The sequence below is a fragment of the Acomys minous genome (genome assembly GCF_964271855.1).
Source record: "Acomys minous genome assembly, chromosome: 12".
Classification (NCBI taxonomy): Eukaryota; Metazoa; Chordata; class Mammalia; order Rodentia; family Muridae; genus Acomys; species Acomys minous.
In genome coordinates this window covers 77,808,608-77,828,096 of record NC_140493.1, presented here as the reverse complement: position 1 = coordinate 77,828,096, position 19,489 = coordinate 77,808,608, and the positions used below count along the sequence as shown (strand labels likewise).

Genomic DNA, 19,489 nt, shown 5'->3' with positions numbered 1-19,489 from the left:
GTTTACAACCACCTACAACTCCAGTTACAGGGAATCAGCTTCTTGCTCCCCACTAATGTACTCTGTAGCCACTGCCAGCCCACCCCCCCCCCTCTCTCTCACACACACACACACACACACACACACACACACACACTAAGAAAAACACAATTTATACAAACAACAACAACAACAACAAAAACAGATTAAAAAGATGGCTCAGTGGTTAAGAGCACACACTGGCTGCTCTCCCAGAGGTCCTGGATTGGATTCCTAGCACCCACATGGTGGCTTACAGTTGTCTGCAACTCTAGTCCTAAGGACTGGCTTCAGCAAACACCAGGCAACCATGTAGTGCACAGAAACACCCATATACTTTAAAAAAAAAAAAGTACTATTTTGGGGGGGGGGGGAGTAGGGTTTGTTTTTCAAGACAGGGTTTTTCTGTGTAGTTGTGGAACTCCTTCTGTAAACCAGGCTGACCCTGAGGTCAGAGAGATAGATGCCTGCCTTTGCCTCCTGAGTGCCTACTGGGGATTAAAGGTGTGAGCCACCACTGTTCCACTTTAGTACTATGTTTTTGTGTTAAATAGAGTTTCTATTTCTGACTCCAGTGACCATTGAGCAGATTGTTTAGCTGCTCAAATTACCATGTCACCATGATAATAAGATAGTGACAGTCTAAAGTAGGACTTGGGTATTGTACTGATTCATTGGTGCTGTTCTATACATTGTCCCAATGCTACCACAGTTTATCTAAAACATCTGTTATTGTTATTGTTTGAAGTAGAACAGTCTCAAACTCTCTGGGTATCCAAAAGTGACTGTGGGCTCCTGATCCTCCTGCTTCTACTCTCTAAATGCTGGAATTACAGATTGTGCCAGTGTGCCCAGGTTATTTCCAAAATCTTACTGAAGAACGGCAATTGTTAATAGGAACTTTGTTTCCACAGACTACTTGAACAATATTATAAATCTTTATCACTTATAATACTGTCTTATTCTCTGAACCTTTATATATCCTCTGTGTTTTATTGGTTTGCTTTAAAAAATGCGATTTTATTCTTGTGCTGTAATAAATGACATTTATTGACTAGAGATCAATTTGAATGTCTCTTTTTTAGATGGGCCATCTTACTCTGGAAGACTATCAGATCTGGAGTGTGAAAAATGTTCTTGCCAATGAGTTTTTGAATCTCCTCTTCCAGGTATGTTTAAGGCAAATGTCAGATTTTGAAAGGGTAATGGTACTAGTAATTCTGTGTCATGTGCCTATATCCAGGCCACAAACACGTAACTACGTCATCTTGAATTTTTGTTTTGTTTTGTTTTGTTTTTTGAGACAGGGTTTCTCAGCTAGAGAGATGGCTCAGAGGTTAAGAGCACTGTCTGTTCTTCCAAAGGTCCTGAGTTCAGTTCCCACCAACATGGTGGCTCACAACCATCTATAATGAGATCTGGTGCCCTTTTCTGGCATGCAGGCAGAACACTGTATATATAATAAATAAATCTGGGGGGGGGGGGCTTTCTCTGTGTAGCCTTGGCTGCCCCGGACTTGCTTTGTAGACCAGGCTGGACTAGAATTCACAGCAGTCCACCTGCCTCCACCTCCCAAGTGCTGGGATTAAAGGCCTGTGTCACCACTGCCTGGCATCATCTTCAATTTAATAGTGATTATTTTTATTTTTCCCCCCCTCCTCTCTCTCTTTCTTTCTTTGTTTTGATTTTTGAAACAGGGTTCTCTGTGTCACCTTGGTTGTCCAGAAACTCACTCTGTAGACCAGGCTAGCCTCAAACTCACAGAGATCTACCTGCCTCTGCCTCCTAAGTGCTGGAATTAAAGGTGTCCTCTGCTGCCCACCATTGTTTCTTTTTTATCTTCTCTTATTTGTTAAAATACCTGTAAAGATCATAATGGAGTGCTCCGTTTATATTTCTTATGATTGTCCTTTTTTGTTTTGTTTTGTTTTGTTTTTGACACAGGGTTTCTCAGTGTAACAGAGCCCTGGCTGTCTTGGACTCACTTTGTAGACCAGGCTGGCCTCAAACTCAGAGATCCACCTGCCTCTGCCTCCCAAATGTTGGCATTAAGGTGTGCAGTGCTACCACGCCGGGCAGATTTTTCATTTTTAATGAAGGATAACTTCCATGTAACACAGCTGTGTTATTAAATGGAAATTGGTCTCTTTTTGACAGCTGATATCTAACTGTTGTAGATCTAAAATATACACTGTTCTGCTATTTGAGATTTGGAAGTTAGCTTCCATTTTTTAAAAAAAAGTTAAAACTCACACAACTAAGTTAAAATTTCTTCAGGCAATAATTTATAATTTGTCAATATTTCATCTCCAGCCACTGGAATGACCAGTACACAAAATAATTTAATAAACATTACTTAATAAGCAAGTGGGATATATAATTTCTGCTGTGGTTCTGATACAAGTAAAATGCTAAGAAATGCATTTATGTTATAATTAAATTTTGAGCAAGTATAAATAATAATAATAATAATTTATAATTCAATTCACCAGTTAAATCATTGTTAATTCAGATTCCCATATAAAAAGTAGATTCCAAATCAATAATGGCAAATATTATACAATCTAATCCTTAACACCGCTAGTAAAGGTTGATTATCCTTTTGTTTTTCCCTAGGTCTGTCACATAGTTCTGGGGTTAAGACCAGCTACTCCAGAAGAAGAAGGACAAATTATTAGGTAAATCTATGGTTTCTATCTGTGTATTTACTATTACATGGTTGAAATTTCTACCAACTGAAATACATTAGTTACTAAGGAACAGTTTATCTTGCTTTAATTACAATAAAGCTATTTTTTAAAATTACATGTAAAAGCTGGCATGATGACCCACACCTTTAATCCCAGAGGCAGAGGCAAGTGAATCTCTGAGTTCAAGGCCAGGCTAGTCTTCATAATGAGTTTCAGGACAGCTATGGCTATATAGAGACCTTGTCTCAAAGGAAAAAAGGAAAAAGGCTGGGTGTGGTGATACATACCTTAAATCTTAAATCCTAGCACTTAGGGAGGCAGGTAGATTTATGAGTTGGAAGCCAGCCTAGTCTACCAAGTGAATTCCATGCAATCAGGGATACACAGGGAAACTCTGTCTCAAAAACCAAACATCACAAGTAAAAATATTTTTGTTAAATTATATTCATAGCAAGTGGACAGTGGTGGCATACACTTTTAATCCCAGCATTCAGAAAGCAAAGACAGGCAAATCTCTGTGAGTTCAAGGCCAGCTGGTCTACAGAACCAGTCCAGGGCAGTCAAGGCTACACATAGAAACTCTGTTTTGAAACTCCCCCAAAACAAACAAACAAACAAATAAACAAGAACCGCTACAACTTAATAAAAAATAACTGATTAAAATATAGAGAATAGGCAACTCCCTTAGCAGTTGCTAACAAAAGAGACAATCAAAAAATGATCTAGGGCGTAGTATAGGAGGCACATGATTTGTCTGTTTAACAAACACTCTCCTTGTCCACTATCACCTGACTGGATTTCTGAAGCCCTGGGTTTTTTATCTGAAACTGGGATGAAGGTTGAAGGAGAAAACTAAGACCATTTGGTTGTACTGTGGTTTCTCTACATGTGCATTGTGTAAATTTTGTACATTGTAAAATGTTTACATGTATATTATTTACATTCAGTGTATATTGTACAATGTTTACATGTTTATTTTTAATTTTCTAGCAACACGATGGTGATGATGATGATAATAATAAATAATTTAAATTTTTCCTCAGAGGGGAAGGAGAAATGAGATCAGTAACTTGTTTCAAATGTCTTAGAGTAGTTTAAAGTTCTTGAGTATATCTTTTAAAATGTAAGACAATCCATGTCATAATCAATTATGACAAGAATCCTTGCTTCTGGATTTTACATCTGATATCATTAAAGAACTATATGTAATATGCTTTTTATGGCTTTAGTCAATATAGTTTTTATTTTCCAAATGACCTAATGGGTCATAATAAAATTTACGATGTGTCTTCAGTAATTGAACTTGATATATATTTTTGTTTTGAGTGTTATTTATATAATACATATCTGTGTAAGATACAAAGAAGAAGAAAAGAGAAAGCTACAAATGGCTACATAATGTTTTCACTGACTCAATGAAACTTTCCATCAGAGATAATGCAACTAGTCTTCAGGCATAGAGAAAGATAATTAGATGTTTAGGGATTAAAACCAAGACCACAATAAAATTGTCTCTCTTACCCCCTAGAATGCTTTTACACTTTTGTTATTTTTTACTTATTTTTGCCAGGATACAAAGAGTTATGTTTTATTATGATATTTTGTAAACTTTGTTATGATTCTTTGTGAGTTTCATATCATGCATCCCAGTCCCACCCATGTCCCTGTCCCCTTGTGTCCTTCCTCTACCCTTGCAACCACTTCCCCCAAAATAAATACACATATGTAGCCGATGGGCAGCTTAGTCTTCATGTAGGCCCCCTAGCAAGTGGCGCCGAGTTGTCTTGGGCATGGACTCTGTTGCCTGCTTTTGGATCACTTTTCCCTAGCAGGGCTGCCTTATCTGGGCTCAGTAGAAGATGGTCTTAGTCCTGGTGCTACTTGATGGGGGCAGGGGGAGCTGCCTTTTTCTGAGGAGAAGGGAGGGAAGGGGGAAGAGAGTGGGTGGGGGCGACAGGGAGGAGAGGTCAGAGGGGTTTGCCATCATGATGTAAAGCAAATAAATAAATTTTAAAAAAATTAAAAATAAAACGAAGCATCTCATCGTGGAAGCTGATGACACAGTGTGTCCCATAGTATACCCTTCTGTCTACACATCTTCACCTGCAAATGTTAATTGCAGTGAGTCATTGGTCTGGTTCCAGGTCTCTGGCTTTGGTGACCCGATCATTATTGGATTCTCACTGGGACTCTTTCTGGTTATCCTGTGTCAAAGAGATCCTGCAACTTTGGATCAGCAGGGCCAGCCCTTCCATGTGCCCCAACAGTTCACACATGATGTAGATTGTGGAGTGTGCCAACTCCAAGACCTGAGTCTGGGCCTAGGTAGTAGCTGAGCTGGTGTCCCCCTACCTCCCTCCACCTGCTCTCCTCACCACCAGAGCAATCAGTCCAGCCATGCCTTCAGAGCCAGGTCCACCATGCTGCCCAGTCAAGGAATGGAGCCCACTCTCCCAAGTGCTGTAGCTGGCAAGGGTTATCATGGTTTTTTTCAAGCAAAATTTTTACTACGTGTTAGTTTTGTGAGGAATAGAATGTAATGGGTCATGTGCACCAATCAGCAGACAACTTACAGGAATCTGGGGTTTTTCCGTCCATCATGTAGATCGCTATTTCAGTCACTTTTTTTATTGCCATGACAAAACACCATGACCGAGGCAACTTATGGAAGCATTTAACTGAGAAATTGCTTACAGATTCAAAGAATTAGTTCATAATCTTCTTGTCAAGGAGCTTGGTAGCAGGTGCTTGGTGCTTGAGCAGTAGCTGCCAGCTTACATCTTGGTCTGCAGGCAGCAAGTACAGAAAGGGAAAAAGACTGATTCTGGTGTAGGCTTTTCAAATCTGAAAGCCCTCCCACAGAAACACAATTCCTCCAACCAGGCCATACCTCCTAATCCTTTCCAAACAATTCCATTACCCAGGGACCAAGTGTTCAAACATCTGAGCCCGTGGAAGCCATTTTCATTCAAACCATCAGTCACCCATTGGTTAGACTGCTGGCCTTCATGCTCCAGGAATCTACCTGTTGACAACCTTTGCCTGAATTTTAGGCATGCACTGCCATACCTGGCTTTTACATAGTGCTGGAGATCTGAAGTCTGGTCCTTGTACTTGTACATTAAGAACTTTACCCACTTTCCAGCCCCAAAACTGTTTGTGAATGGTATTTCCTAGTGGCCTGTGTCTATTTAAATTGACTCATTGGTGGAACAATGTTCCATTGTATTAATTGAAGTGGTGGCAGTCTCTACTGAGTGCACCTTTTTGTTTTGTTTTATGTTTTTCTGTTTGGAATTTTGTAATGAAAATATTTTACTGGTAAATAACAGTTTTACCTTCAGTTTCAAAACATTCCTTTTCATGTATTGGATGTCTTTTGCATGTGCAGAGGATGGTTAGAACGAGAAAGCAGATATGGTCTGCAGCCAGGACACAATTGGTTTATCATCTCCATGCAGTGGTGGCAACAGTGGAAAGAATATGTCAAATACGTGAGTTAAATTATATATTTTTTGGTGGGGGGGTAAGATTTTATTTCAACTCTCACACTGTTGGACTACTATCCAGTAATAAAATGTGCCGCCTTGGACCAAGATTTAAAGGAAAGGAAATGACTATTTAAGAAAATTGATATTGGGCAGGCTCAATGTATGCATTTCTACACATATTTCTTCCCTTTTCACCAACCTTATGGAAAAGGTAATGCCTATTTATGTTATATACTATTTATGTCACTTTATTGGCACATATCTGTGAGGAAGGCGTTATTTATTTTAGCCTTGAGGAATTTGGTGCTGAGAAAAAAGAAACCTGAATATCTTGCTCAGTGTAGACCTGAGGTCCAGTGTAGGAACTCATTTTTAAAGCATGTATTGTCAATTACATGATTTGCATTGTTCTTTACCTTTTCCATTAAAATAAATATTTTTTTTGAAGGAGAGGGTGGGCCATAGTGTTCCACACTTTTAATCCCAGCATTTGGGAGGCAGAGGCAGGTGGATCTCTGTTAGTTCTAGACCAGCCTAGTCTACATAGTAAGTTTCAGGACAGCCAGTACTACATAAACTTTGTCTCAAAACCAAAATAAAGGGCAATAGTGGCTCACGCCTTTGATCCCAGCCTTCAGGAGACAGAGGCAGGTGGATCTTGGAGTTTGAGACTAACCTGGTCCACAGAAAGAGTTTCAGGGCAGCAGGGATACACTGAGAAACTCTCTCTCTCCCTGGGAGCCCTGCCCCCCCCCCCAGGCTGCACAGAAGTCTCACCTACTGTCTCCTCTGCCTAGTCATAAACTCTAGTTATTAACCAATCAGAGATAGTTGGAGTGCACTTTTTACACAACATTGAGATAGGAGATTGCTTGATAGCAAAGACAATACCAGATTTTCTCACTGAGGGTTCAGCAATTAACAATTGAATATACAAGGTGTACTTTCCCAACATGTGAAAGAAAGATCTCTACACAGGATGGACTACATAGTGAGACTACATCTCAAAAAAAGTAGCACTCAGGAGGCAGAGGCAGGAGGATCTTTTTTAGTTTTAGGCCATCCTGGTCTACTAAGTGAGTCCAGGACAGCCAAGGCTACACAGAGAAGTCCTGCTATAATATATAAATAAAGGTCGCCACACAACATACATAGTATAAAGGAAGGAAGGTTAGTTGAGGGGAAGGGAAGGGAGGAATTAGAGCCTGAGTGGGCCATGAGAGCAGAGAGAGAAATAGACAGACAGAAAGAAAGAAAATGCAAGGAAAGAGAGCAGGATGGTGGGCCTGGCAACAGGTGATTATGTCAGAGTTTGCTAGGTCCCTAGGGGCACGCTGGGGTGCTGCCTATGTGCTAACAAACTCTGTCTTAAACAAATAAAAAGTAGAGGAAGAAGAGAAAAAAAATAAATATTCAAGTATTAATTGCAATTATTGGCTAAGTTATGGACTATAAATACAGAGGGCATTTGCTTTCTTCACTAAAAAGATACATTTTTAATTGTATGTGTATTTGTGCCTGCATGTATGTCTATGCACCATATGCATACCTATTCCCAGGGAGATCAGATCAGGCATCAGATTCTCTGGAGCTGAATAGTTACAGGTGGTTGTGAGCTGCCATGTGGGTGCTGGGAACTGAACCTGGGCCCTCTGAAAGAGCAGTAAATGCTCTTAACTACTGAGCTATCTCTCCAGGCCTTCTCTGTGTTTTAAGTACATTTTTTGTAGTAACCTTATTAATTTTTTCCTTTGAAACATAACTGACCTAGAACTTTAGTCCTCTTGTCTGTGCCTCCTGTGTGTTATGAGATTATAGATTTGTACATATGACTGCAAAAAACATGTGGTGTGAAGAGCCAGGCGTCAACATTTAGTACCCTTCTCACTTTCCACTTTATTTTTTGTGTCATTGTTATTTATATGTGATCTCTCAATTTTTTTTTGATGTAAGCACTTAGTATTATAAAATTTCTTCTTAGAACTGCCTTCATTTGTATCTCAGATTTTCTTATGTTATAATTTTCATTCAGTTCTAAGAAGTTTTTTTTTTCTTTCTATCTTGAATTCTGTCTTGACCCAGTTTTTATTGAGTAGTGTGTTTAGGTTTCATGAGTTTGTATATTTTCTGCTATTTGCATTGCTGTTGATAGCCAGCTTTAATCCATAGCATTCAGTAAGATGCAGGATACTATTTACATTTTCATATTTGTTGAGACTTGTTCCATGTCCTACTGTGTGGTTGGTTTTAGAGCGTTCCTTGGGCTGCTGAAAAGAAAGTGTAGTGTTTAGTATTTGAGTGGAATATTCTGTAGATATTTGTTAGGTCCATATGCTTTATGATATTATTTAACTCCAGAGTTTCTGTTTGAATTTTGTCTGGATGATCTGTCTATTGGAAAGAGTGGGAATTGTAGCCAGCCACTATCACTGTGTTAGGCTCAATGTGTGATTTTAAATCTAATAGTGTTTCTTTTATGAAATTAGGCGCCCTCTGTGTGTGTGTGTGTGTGTGTGTGTGTGTGTGTGTAAATGAATTGTAATATCCTCTTGGTGATTTTTTTCTTTTAATGGTATGTAGTGTTTTTCCCTATCTCTTCTGATTAGTTTTGGTTTGAAGTCTATTTTATCAGATATTAAACTATCTGTACCTACGTTTTTCTTAGTTCCGTTTGCTTGGAATCCCTTTTTCCATCCTTTTCCCCCTAAGGTAGCATCTCTCCTTGATGGTAAGGTGTATTTCTTGGAGGCAGAAGAAAGATGGATCCTGTTTTCTAAGCCAATCTGTGAGTCTTTGTGTTTTTGTTAGGGAACTGAGAATATTGATATTGAGAGTTATTATTGAACAGTGTTTGTTAATTCCTGCTATTTTGTTGTGGTGGGGCTAGTGGTGTTTCCTTAGACCTCCTTTGGTTATTTAATTATGTTCTGAAATTATTCCTTTTCTCCTCTTGGGTGGTTAACCTTCTCTTCAGACTGAAGTATTCCTTTTGGTGTCCTCTGTAGAGCTAACTTGGTGGATGTAAATTCCTTGAATTTTGTTTTCTTTTAAAACTTTTTTAAAATTAATTAAACATTTCTTAAATTTGCTTTTAATCATGAACTGTTCTTCTCCTTTGATTGTGACTGTTTTGCTACATGTAGTAATCAGGGCTGGCATCTCTGGCCTTTCAGAGCTTGTTTATGTGGTAGTCTTTCTCAGTGTACTGATGAGTTTATGTGTATCTATTATAGGAATATATTGTGGGCACTGTGTACATATGTGTGTATATATATACTCATTCTTCCCTTAAGGAAGTAAAATTTAATTATATAGTTAATGGCTTTGCAGCTCACAATGATAAAAAATAGATATTTATGGCATTTTTTAAAAAAAGATTAATTCTTTGAGGGCGTGGAAAGATGGTTCAGTGGTTAAGAGCACTGCCTTCTTTATCAGAGGATCTAGATTCCCAGGACCCACATGGCAATTGACATCCTGTAACTCCAGTTCCAGGGGATTCAGCACCTTCCTCTAGCTCAACAGCACCAAGCACAGACACATGGAGGCAAAACACCTATACATATAAAATACAAGAGAATACATTTCAATTTTTTTTCTTTAATAACTATGTACTTGCCAGATTATTAAATTTGGCTTCTTCTCTGTGGTTTTAGGATGCCAACCCTGTTGTAATTGAGCCATCATCTGTTCTAAATGGAGGAAAATTTTCATTTGGAGCAGCTGTACAGCCTATGGAGCAGGGTGAAGATAGAATCAGTAACAACTTCAGCTATGTGAATTCCACAGAAGAGAAATACTCAGACAATATTTCTTCTGCATCTGAAGCCTCCGAGTCTACAGGCAGTGGTAAATATAGTTTGGCTCCCATGGAGCTTAGTAATGTTCTTGACACAGGTTCTTATGTAACTCGAACTAACCTTCAAATTGCTCTGTACCTTAGGAGGACTTTGAGCTTCTGAAACCCCTGCCTTTACTTTCTAAGTACTGGGATTATCACAGACATAAACCACACCATACTCATAATTATTCTTAGCTGAGTCTACTTTTGTACTTAGAGTGTTGGTATCAGTCTTCAATGCAAAGAGATACGCTTTGAATTATAAATTTCTTGGAAGTTATTACAGCTTTGTCAGGAAACTTACAATTTCTCAATATGAAAGTCTTTTAGGGCTGGGAAGATGGCCTAGAGGTCAAGAGCACCATCTGCTCTTCCAAAGGTTCCAAGTTCAATTCCCAGTAACCACATGGTGTCTCACAACCATCTGTATGAGATCTGGTGCCTTCTTGTGGTAAGCAGGCACACATGTGGGTAGAATACTGTGTAAATAATAAATAAACTTAAAAAGAAAAAAAAGAAAGTCTTTTTAACTTTTCAGTAGCCTAGCCATATTGCTATTTAATCTACTTTGCTAATAAATTCAGTCTAGTGAAAACAGCTTTTTGTTGTTGTTGTTTGGGTTTTTTTTTCTGTTTGTTTTGTTTTTTGTTGTTGTTGTTTTGTTTTTTGGTTTTTCAAGACAGAGTTTGCATGTGTGGCCCTGGCTGTCTTGGACTCACTTTGTAGACCAGGCTGGTCTCGAACTCACAGAGATCCGCCTACCTCTACCTCTCAAGTGCTGGGATTAAAGGTGTGTGCTACCACCACCCGGCTTAAAACAGCTTTTAAGAAAATAAAATTAGTCATTTCCAGAAGACTAGCCATAAATATGCCTTCATTGGATTCAGGTCCTTACATCAGACTGGCTCAAAACCTCAGTCCAGAATTTTGGGGTTTATTTTGTTAAAATACCACAGATTAATAATACTTTACTTAATTCCTTTCTGTCATTTCTACTTATCTGAAACTTAATGGTTCTGTGCTTATCAGGAAGATAATTTGGTACCACTGTGATTCAAGTGATTGGGAATAATCTCTCTTAATTGCTAATAATATCCTGTCTGTCTTTATTTTCTCTTCTGACATTTCCCCCTTTTCTGTGGGAGTAATAAGCAAACTGGCAGTGCTAGTATTTTCCTTCATTCTGTGTAGTCTGCTGTTTCTTTTTCCAAACTGGCACTACAGAAATCATTAGCAGTCCTAGAGTATTGTGACCTGCTTTATACCACATTTCATTCTCATATTTTCTCTCTATCTCCCTTTCCTTCTCTATCCACCTTTGATGCTGAGAGTTGAGTCCAGGATATTAGATGTGTTCACTTCATGCTCTACTATAAATAATAGCCTTAGCCCACTTCCAAAAGAAAGAAGATTATTTCTAACTCTAAGTTTCTGTATATTTTACTACATAGCATTGTCACCCACAGGATGAGTAGTGCTACAAGTAGAAGTCTACAAAGCAGTTGATAATTAGAATGTTTACCAAAGACTAACATAAATGAGAGTTGAAATATCTTTTTTTTTTAAGATTTATTTATTATTATATATACAGTGCTCTGCCTGCGGGTACACCTGCAGGCCAGAAGAGGGCATCAGATCACATCATAGATGGTTGTGAGCCATCATGTGGTTGCTAGGATTTGAACTCAGGACCTCCAGAAGAGCAGTCAATGCTCTTAACCTCTGAGCCATCTCTCCCGCCCAAGAATTGAAATATCTTAAAATACACTATCAGGTTCAAACTCTGTCATTACTAGTCATTATTCTCTGTGTGCTTTCCTATTATAAAGATGATGACTTCTTTTTAAATAGATATATTAAGAAAATAGGCACTATCTGGCTGGTAGCAGTGGCAGTGCATACCTTTAATCCCAGCACTTGGGAGGCAGAGGCAGGTAGATCCCTCTGAGGTCAAAGCCAGCCTGGTCTACAGAGTGAGTTCTAGGACAACCAGGGTTACAGAGAAAAACCCTGTCTTCAAAAACAAAACAACAGCAACAAGAAAATAGGCACTGAGTATGGTGGCACAAGAACCCCTTTAAAGGGAGTAAGGGGGTAGATGGATCTCTGCATTCAAGGCTAGTCTACTCTATATAATATGAATGCCAGGCTAGTTTTGAAAACTTTTATTCTAATCCTATTACTGTCATTTGTCTAGAAAAGAATACATCTATCTTTCCTATCTTCTATATAATTATCAAAATGTAAAACTTTAGTGACATACCAGGATAATAGCATTAATACAATATATCAACATCAGAGTTGATATCTTCAAATATATATATACATATATATTAGAAATAAGAAGCTTAATTACTGTTTTTCCTTTCTTTCTTTCTTTCTCCCCCTGCCCCCCCCCCCCTTCCTTAATAGGCTTTCTGTATTCTGCCACACCAGGGGCAGATATATGCTTTGCAAGGCAACATAATACTTCTGACAATAACAACCAGTGTTTGCTAGGAGCCAATGGGAATATCCTTTTGCACCTTAATCCTCAAAAGCCAGGAGCTATTGATAACCAGCCACTAGTAACTCAAGAACCAGTAAAGGTAAGTGTTTGACATCAACCTTTCAAATTGTTCTCTTCCAAGTAGCCATTAAATTCCAGAGGGTTTAGCACAAAGAAAAACATTATAGTTTGTCTAGCTTAACCTGTTAACAGGTGTGATATTTTCTCATAGAAAATATCTGTGAGAGAGAATATAGTGTAGCCCTGGCTGTCCTAGAATTTGCTATGCAGACCAGGCTTACCTGAAACTCAGAGAGATCTGCCTGCCTTTGCCTCCTAATTGCTGGCAGTAAATGCATGTGTCACTATACACAGTCCAGAGTCCCTTTCTTAACTAGTTCATTGGAAAGTAAAACACACAAATCTGAGAAAAATCCCATATTCTGGGCTGGAGATGTAGTTCAGCAGCAGTTACCTTGTTTATAGTACAACAATATGAAACGAGGAAGTAACATGCACTTGTTCTCTGGCTAGAGCTTTTTGATGTACAAGAAAGTATAAAATTAAGTATCAGTTCTTAAATTTCATTCTTTCTAAGGCTACATCATTAACACTAGAAGGAGGACGATTAAAACGAACTCCACAGCTAATCCATGGAAGAGATTATGAAATGGTCCCAGAACCGGTGTGGAGAGCACTTTACCATTGGTATGGAGCAAACCTGGCCCTCCCTAGACCAGTGAGTATAGCTACTAGTGTTTATATGCGGAGTAGTAGAAGCATGAGTGGTGTGTGGTGCATGAAGGCCACAGGTTTCCTAGTCACAATTTACTTCTTTTTGTTGTTGTTGTTGTTGTTTGGTTTTGTTTTTTGTTTTTTGTTTTTTTTTTGAGACAGGGTTTCTCTGTGTAGCCTTGGCCATCCTGGACTCACTTTGTAGACCAGGCTGGCCACGAACTCACAGCGATCCACCTGCCTCTGCCTCCCGAGTGCTGGGATTAAAGGTGTGCGCCACCACGCCCGGCGTACAATTTAGTTCTTTATAGTATCAGAGTACCTGAAACTTTTTCAAATAGTTAAACAAAAAATATAGGTTCCAGCATCGTGGCAGTGCATGCCTTAATCCCAGCACTCAGGGAGGCAGAGGCAGGTGGATGGCTGTGAGTTTGAGGCCAGTCTGGTCCACAAAACAAGTCCAGAACAGCCAAAGCTACACAGAGAAAACCTGTCTCAAACAAACAAATAAACACCTCATAAGTTCCTTTATGTCTTATTTATTCAGTTAGTATTTAGATGATAGTTAAGGTTTGGGGAGGATATTAGAATACAGTTATATTATTTGTCTGCACTCCCTTGTCTTCCTTCAGCTCCTCCCAATACCACTCTTGGCCCCTTCCTCCTCAGTTGTTATTTACAGACCTGCAAGTGCACTCTTGAATGAGTGTGAAGGAGTGTACGTGCGCTGTACCCATGTGACGAACAGATTACACCCAAACACACAAAATAATAATTATATACATAAGATTAAAAAAATCTATAAAACTTTTAAATAGAGCCTTAAACAAGGGTTTTCTTTCTTTTACAGTCATCACTGCTTTTGTTATCTTTCACAAAAATAGGTAATCAAGAATAGCAAGACGGACATCCCAGAACTCGAATTATTTCCTCGCTATCTTCTTTTCCTTCGGCAGCAGCCTGCCACACGGACACAGCAGTCTAACATCTGGGTGAATATGGGTATGATGAGCCAGAGAATGTTTCCTCAGCATTTGCCTAGAGGTAATTTAAGAATGCAGCAAGAATGCTATGCATCTCCTTAAAAATAAATTGAAAATCACATTGCTTAAAGTTTGGTGCCACTGTGCTTAATATATGCCATCTGCTTTCATACAGAATCAGTAAATCACTTGTGAGCTTATATCTGTGGTCATGCACAAGATTGGATGGAGATAGAGGCAAACTAAGAAGGATTATTTTCTTTTTTCTTTTATAAGCTTGTGAAAATAACAAGTAGAATAGATTTTACCTTTTTTTTTTTTTTTTTTTTGGAGATAAGCCATTATAAATTGTCGATATACCTAAGCTGCAGTTGACTGACCATTGACTGGTCTTCTCAACCTCACTCAAATTTAGTGAAGTGATCCCTTTTGAGTTGGTTTTGTCTTGACAAATAAGAAAGATTTCTCATGTTGTAAGAATGTTTTATAAGAGACATAATACAGAGCAAAGAGGAATAGTTCAAAATCAAAATGATATATTTGTTTGGTTTTTGAGAGGTTTTGTTGTTTTGTTGTTTTTTATTTCTTTTCTTTTTTTGGTAGCGGTGTAGATACTAAACTCAAGGCCCTGTATATTCTAGATATATGCTCTATCACTTACTCACATCCTCAGCCCAATATCGTGGCTTAAAGAAAAAATGCCAAGCCTCAGCAAACTATGGGAAACCCAAGTCTATCAAAATCTCTCTCTCTCTCTCTCTCTCTTCTCTCTCTGTGTGTGTGTGTGTGTGTGTGTCTGTCTGTCTGTCTGTCTGTCTATCTCTATCTTACACACACAGTGGCACACACCTTGAATCCCAGCACTTGGGAGGCTAGGCAACCATGATTAACTTTATAGTTCTGAGGGATCTGACACCTCTTCTAACTTTCACAGGTACAAGGTACACATATACATACATTCTCACATATACATATGTAAAATATTTCCTACACATAAAATAAAAATATTTTTAAAAGGCCACATGCAGATAGTATATGAAGGTGATTGCACATAGTGTTGGGTAACAATTAGAACAAAACAATGTTTACTATGTAACCAAACCTTGCCTTTGGGGAAAGCATCAAAACTAAGGAACAGTGAAGTAGAAGCTTTATGAAACATTCTTGATTTAATTTTCTGATAATTAGAAATGTTAGCATACCTTTCATGGCACCCATAGCATGTCTTTTTTGATTCTCTTTGAAAGATAACATGAGAGGCAAGATGCGTTGTTGCATTTTTAGTAAGTATTTGTAACTCTTGTGCTGATCCTAGATTTTTGCTGCTTCTGTAAGTTCCTGATTTGCTGATTCTCTTCAAAAGCAAAACATTATGCATAAGTGGCTGCCTGCTTAATGAGCTCAAGTGTGTAGACTCTAAATCCAGTCTTGTCTTTTTGGGCCTAGGACAATGGATATTGGCTGGGGCACTATGCTTGCTAGTGCTTCTGAGCCTTAGAGTGGGATATTTCTGATGCTCCAAATTTGATTTTTAATTTGAAATTTTTATTCCTGACTAATTATGAAATGAATCATTAATCATTTTGAATTTTATAAAATTACTTTCTTGCTGTAATCTTAAAACTAATCCTCTGATATTAGAGAAATCTGTTCTTTTGTTTAGAGGGTTATTCTTTGCTTGCTAATATACAAAGATTTGCTTTGCTACATATTTAAAAATCATGGTTGAGTTTTGTTCTGCTATACATAATATGCTTTTTGGTCCAATACTCAATTATTACCTCCATTCACTAGGGTTTTAAAAAAATTACTCCTTTTGGGCTGGAGAGATGGCTCAGCATTTACAAGCACTGCCTGCTCTTCCAGAGGTCCTGAGTTCAATTCCCAGCAACCACATGGTGGCTCACAACCATCTATAATAGAATCTGAATCCCTTTTCTAGTGTGCATAAAGACAGAATACTCGTATATAAATCTTTTTTTTTATTATTATTATTTTCAAAGTAAAGAGTATGGAAACCTTTCCATGACTGTGATAACTGAGATAAGATTACATAATTATTCCTTACATGGCTTTTCAGCCTATCTTAGCTGAAAAAGAAAATGATAGTCAGGTGGTGGTGGCATACACCTTTGATTCCAGCACTTGGGAGACAGAGGCAAGTGCATCTCTGTGAATTCAAGTCCAGCCTGGTCTACAAAGCAAGTCCAGGACAGGCAAGGCTACACTATACACACAGAAACCCTGTCCCGGGGGGGTGGGGGAGGGAAGAAAGAAAGAAAGAAAAAGAAAATGAAAGCTAATAAGTAAATACTAAAAATATGTTTTGTGAGAGGCAAAAACTACAGCTTTTATCTAGATTTTTGACTAAGTAGTTGGCTAGTATTTAGCATATTTACATCCTGTCTTTGATTTCCATAATGCCTGGACTTTTCATGTTTTAACTGTATCCAGACTTAGTATATTTACTGTATATACATATATGTATATAATAAAGTCCTCAGATCAGCTCCTCTAAGAGCTGGAAAGAAAACTAACACCAGTCTTTTTGTTTCTTACCTTGAGTACTTCAGGTAGATGATTTCTTCCTGTTTGTCAACAGAATAGCTGTTGAGTCAGGAAAGTTTCTTGGTTTCATTTAAAAATACTGTCTGGCTGTGTATAACCTGTACCAATTTCTTTTATGTATGACTGCTACCATATAATGCAGCTACTCAGTAACCAAGAGTGATGGGATTAGTAATTCTGAGTTTTAAGAACTAGATTAAGTGAACTCAGTTAACTGTGGAATTCGAATTCCATTCTGTTTCAGTCACCCCCACTCTTCATTTTATTTTCAAGTTCTGGGTTTAAACACATGTCTTCTTTTTTTCTTTTCTTTTGTCGTTGTTTTTTGAGATTGGGTTTCTCTATGTAGCCTTGGCCGTCCTGGACTCCCTTTGTAGTCCAGGCTGGCCTCAAACTCACAAAAATCCACCTGCCTCTGCCTCCCTCTGGCAGATTAAAGGTGTTTTGCACATTCTGAGAAAATGCTTTACTTTTGAGCTACATCCCCAGCCCCTTCCCCATTCTTAAGTAGAAATTTATTTCATTTTGCTATTGAAGGTGACCAAATTAAGGACAGCTATATACTGTTATAAGTTTTTTTCAGCATGATCCTGTTTTTGTGATCCAAATATGACAGTGTGCTCTTATTTTTGTTCTTTCAGAATTGAAGCTTTAAGATACTTGAGTCTCTGTTTTCTCAAGCAGTCCTCCACTTTGGCTTTTTTGAGATGGGGTCTCTTGTAGCTCAGACTGACCTTTACGTAGCTGAGGATGACTCTGAACTTTCAATCCTGGGATTACATGCTGGGATCACCATGCCCATTCATGTTCACGTTTTTCATAGTATTCTTCATTTTAAAAATTATTAAAGCTATACTTTTATTTCTCATCATTATTTCCTGAATTACTATTGTCACCATTAATGAGGCCAATGTTTTATATTTGTTTGTTTGTTTGTTTTTTATGTCTCCTTTTTTCCTTATCATGATTACTATAACTATAGGAAATGTTCCTTCTCCAAATGCGCCTCTAAAGCGGGTGTTAGCCTATACAGGCTGTTTTAGTAGAATGCAAACCATCAAGGAAATTCATGAATATCTGTCTCAAAGGCTTCGCATAAAGGAGGAAGATATGCGGCTGTGGCTATACAATAGTGAGGTAAGGAGCTTCTCAGGGTCGTGAATATTTCTGATGTTAAATCATGCTAGGGATGTAGTCCAGTGGCAGAGCACTTGCCCAGTGTGTACAAGGCTCTGGGTTTAAAAGAGTTAAGCCCTGAGTTCATAAATATGAGAATTTGTCTGAGGTATCAGTGAGAACTCTAGGCTTTTGAGTTGTGTATATACACATGAACATTTGTTACCTGAGGTCATAGCAGCAGTTGATGAGCATGAGCATGTTGCATTATACAGTGACAGCAAGTAGGTTTTTTTTTTCTTTGATTTTTATGTTGTATTTGATCTATATGTATATCTACTACATGCCTGGTGCCCATAGAAGCCAGGAGAAGCCCTGGAACTACAGTTATAGAAGGCTGGGCGCCATGTGTGGGTGCAGGGAATGGAACACTTAGCCCGCCCCTTCCTTCCTTCCTTCCTTCCTTCCTTCCTTCCTTCCTTTCTTTCTTTCTTTCTAACTAAATAGATTTCTTATTAGATTTATTTTGAAGTTGCTTATACATTAAAAACACAAGCAATATAAAGTTCATAGTAAAAATTCTCCATTTCCATCTCTAATCTTTATCTTCCACTCTCCTCAGAGGCAATGCTATTAAATGCTTGCATGATTCTCCCAGTATATGAAACTGAGTCAAAAGTATAGTTTTCCTCAGATCTCTGTTCCCTAGTACAGTCTTTCTTACATCTTTTGATGGTCACCATTGAGAGGTGAGAGACATAGTCATATAGGAATTAAGGGCACAATTTGTGAGTTCAAGGAAAGAAAATGTGGATAGCAACAGGTAAATTTAGTTGCAAGTTACAAAGTTACATTGTTAGGAATTAATCCTGACTCTGCCACTTGGTAGTCTGAGTGAACTTTGGTTAGGTCTGTGATGACCTATGTACTCTCTCCACAAATTACATGCAATTTTGTTTCTACAACATGAGAATATTTGTAAATTGATAGAACACATTCATACCTTCACTTGGGCACCTAAGCTATAGACTTGAAAGACTAATTATCATTACAAGAAGAACATCATGATGAATGGATCAGCCCAGGGGGTTCTGCTCAAACTAGTGCACTAACCAAGGACAATACAGTAGTAAACATCGAACTCCTACTCTGATCCACCCAATGGACAGGACATTCTCCACAGTTATGTAGGGAGCGGGGACTGACTCAGATGGGAACTCTACCAAGATGAGACTTGATAGCCTGTGACCATATAGTGGGGGAGGAGGTCCCCCTCGGTCACAGACCTAGGGGAGGGGAATAGGGTGAAAGCAGGAGGGAGGGAGAAATGGGAGGATACAAGTGATGGGATAAAAATTTAGTTGTAATCTGAATGAATTAGTAAAATAAAAAAAAATATGAACTTAAAAAAAAACCAAATTATTCTTTTATCTCTGATAGCTGTTCTAACTATTTTGACTGAATGTTTAATACCTATGTTTGTTGTTGAATAATTTTATTTATTAATAAAAATATGTATTTTCTTTTAAAAAAGAAAGACTGATTATCTATAACATGAA

At 38.2% G+C, this 19,489-nt stretch overlaps 1 protein-coding gene across 6 annotated transcripts in view; it reads left to right on the top strand.

Moving 5' to 3' along the window:
* The window catches only part of USP32 (ubiquitin specific peptidase 32), a 125,185-nt gene that overhangs the window by 61,164 nt on the left and 44,532 nt on the right, over positions 1 to 19,489 (top strand). For 2 of the 6 annotated variants that reach the window (XM_084750478.1, XM_084750479.1), the window contains exons 10-18: positions 1,104 to 1,187; positions 2,635 to 2,696; positions 6,100 to 6,202; positions 9,856 to 10,048; positions 12,453 to 12,628; positions 13,127 to 13,267; positions 14,148 to 14,307; positions 15,494 to 15,529; positions 17,797 to 17,951. In XM_084750478.1, coding sequence (XP_084606604.1) covers positions 1,104 to 1,187; positions 2,635 to 2,696; positions 6,100 to 6,202; positions 9,856 to 10,048; positions 12,453 to 12,628; positions 13,127 to 13,267; positions 14,148 to 14,307; positions 15,494 to 15,529; positions 17,797 to 17,951 — 1,110 coding nt within the window. The remainder of the gene's footprint in view (positions 1 to 1,103; positions 1,188 to 2,634; positions 2,697 to 6,099; positions 6,203 to 9,855; positions 10,049 to 12,452; positions 12,629 to 13,126; positions 13,268 to 14,147; positions 14,308 to 15,493; positions 15,530 to 17,796; positions 17,952 to 19,489) is intronic. The other 4 variants (XM_084750482.1, XM_084750483.1, XM_084750480.1 and 1 more) reach the window with 2 other exon arrangements.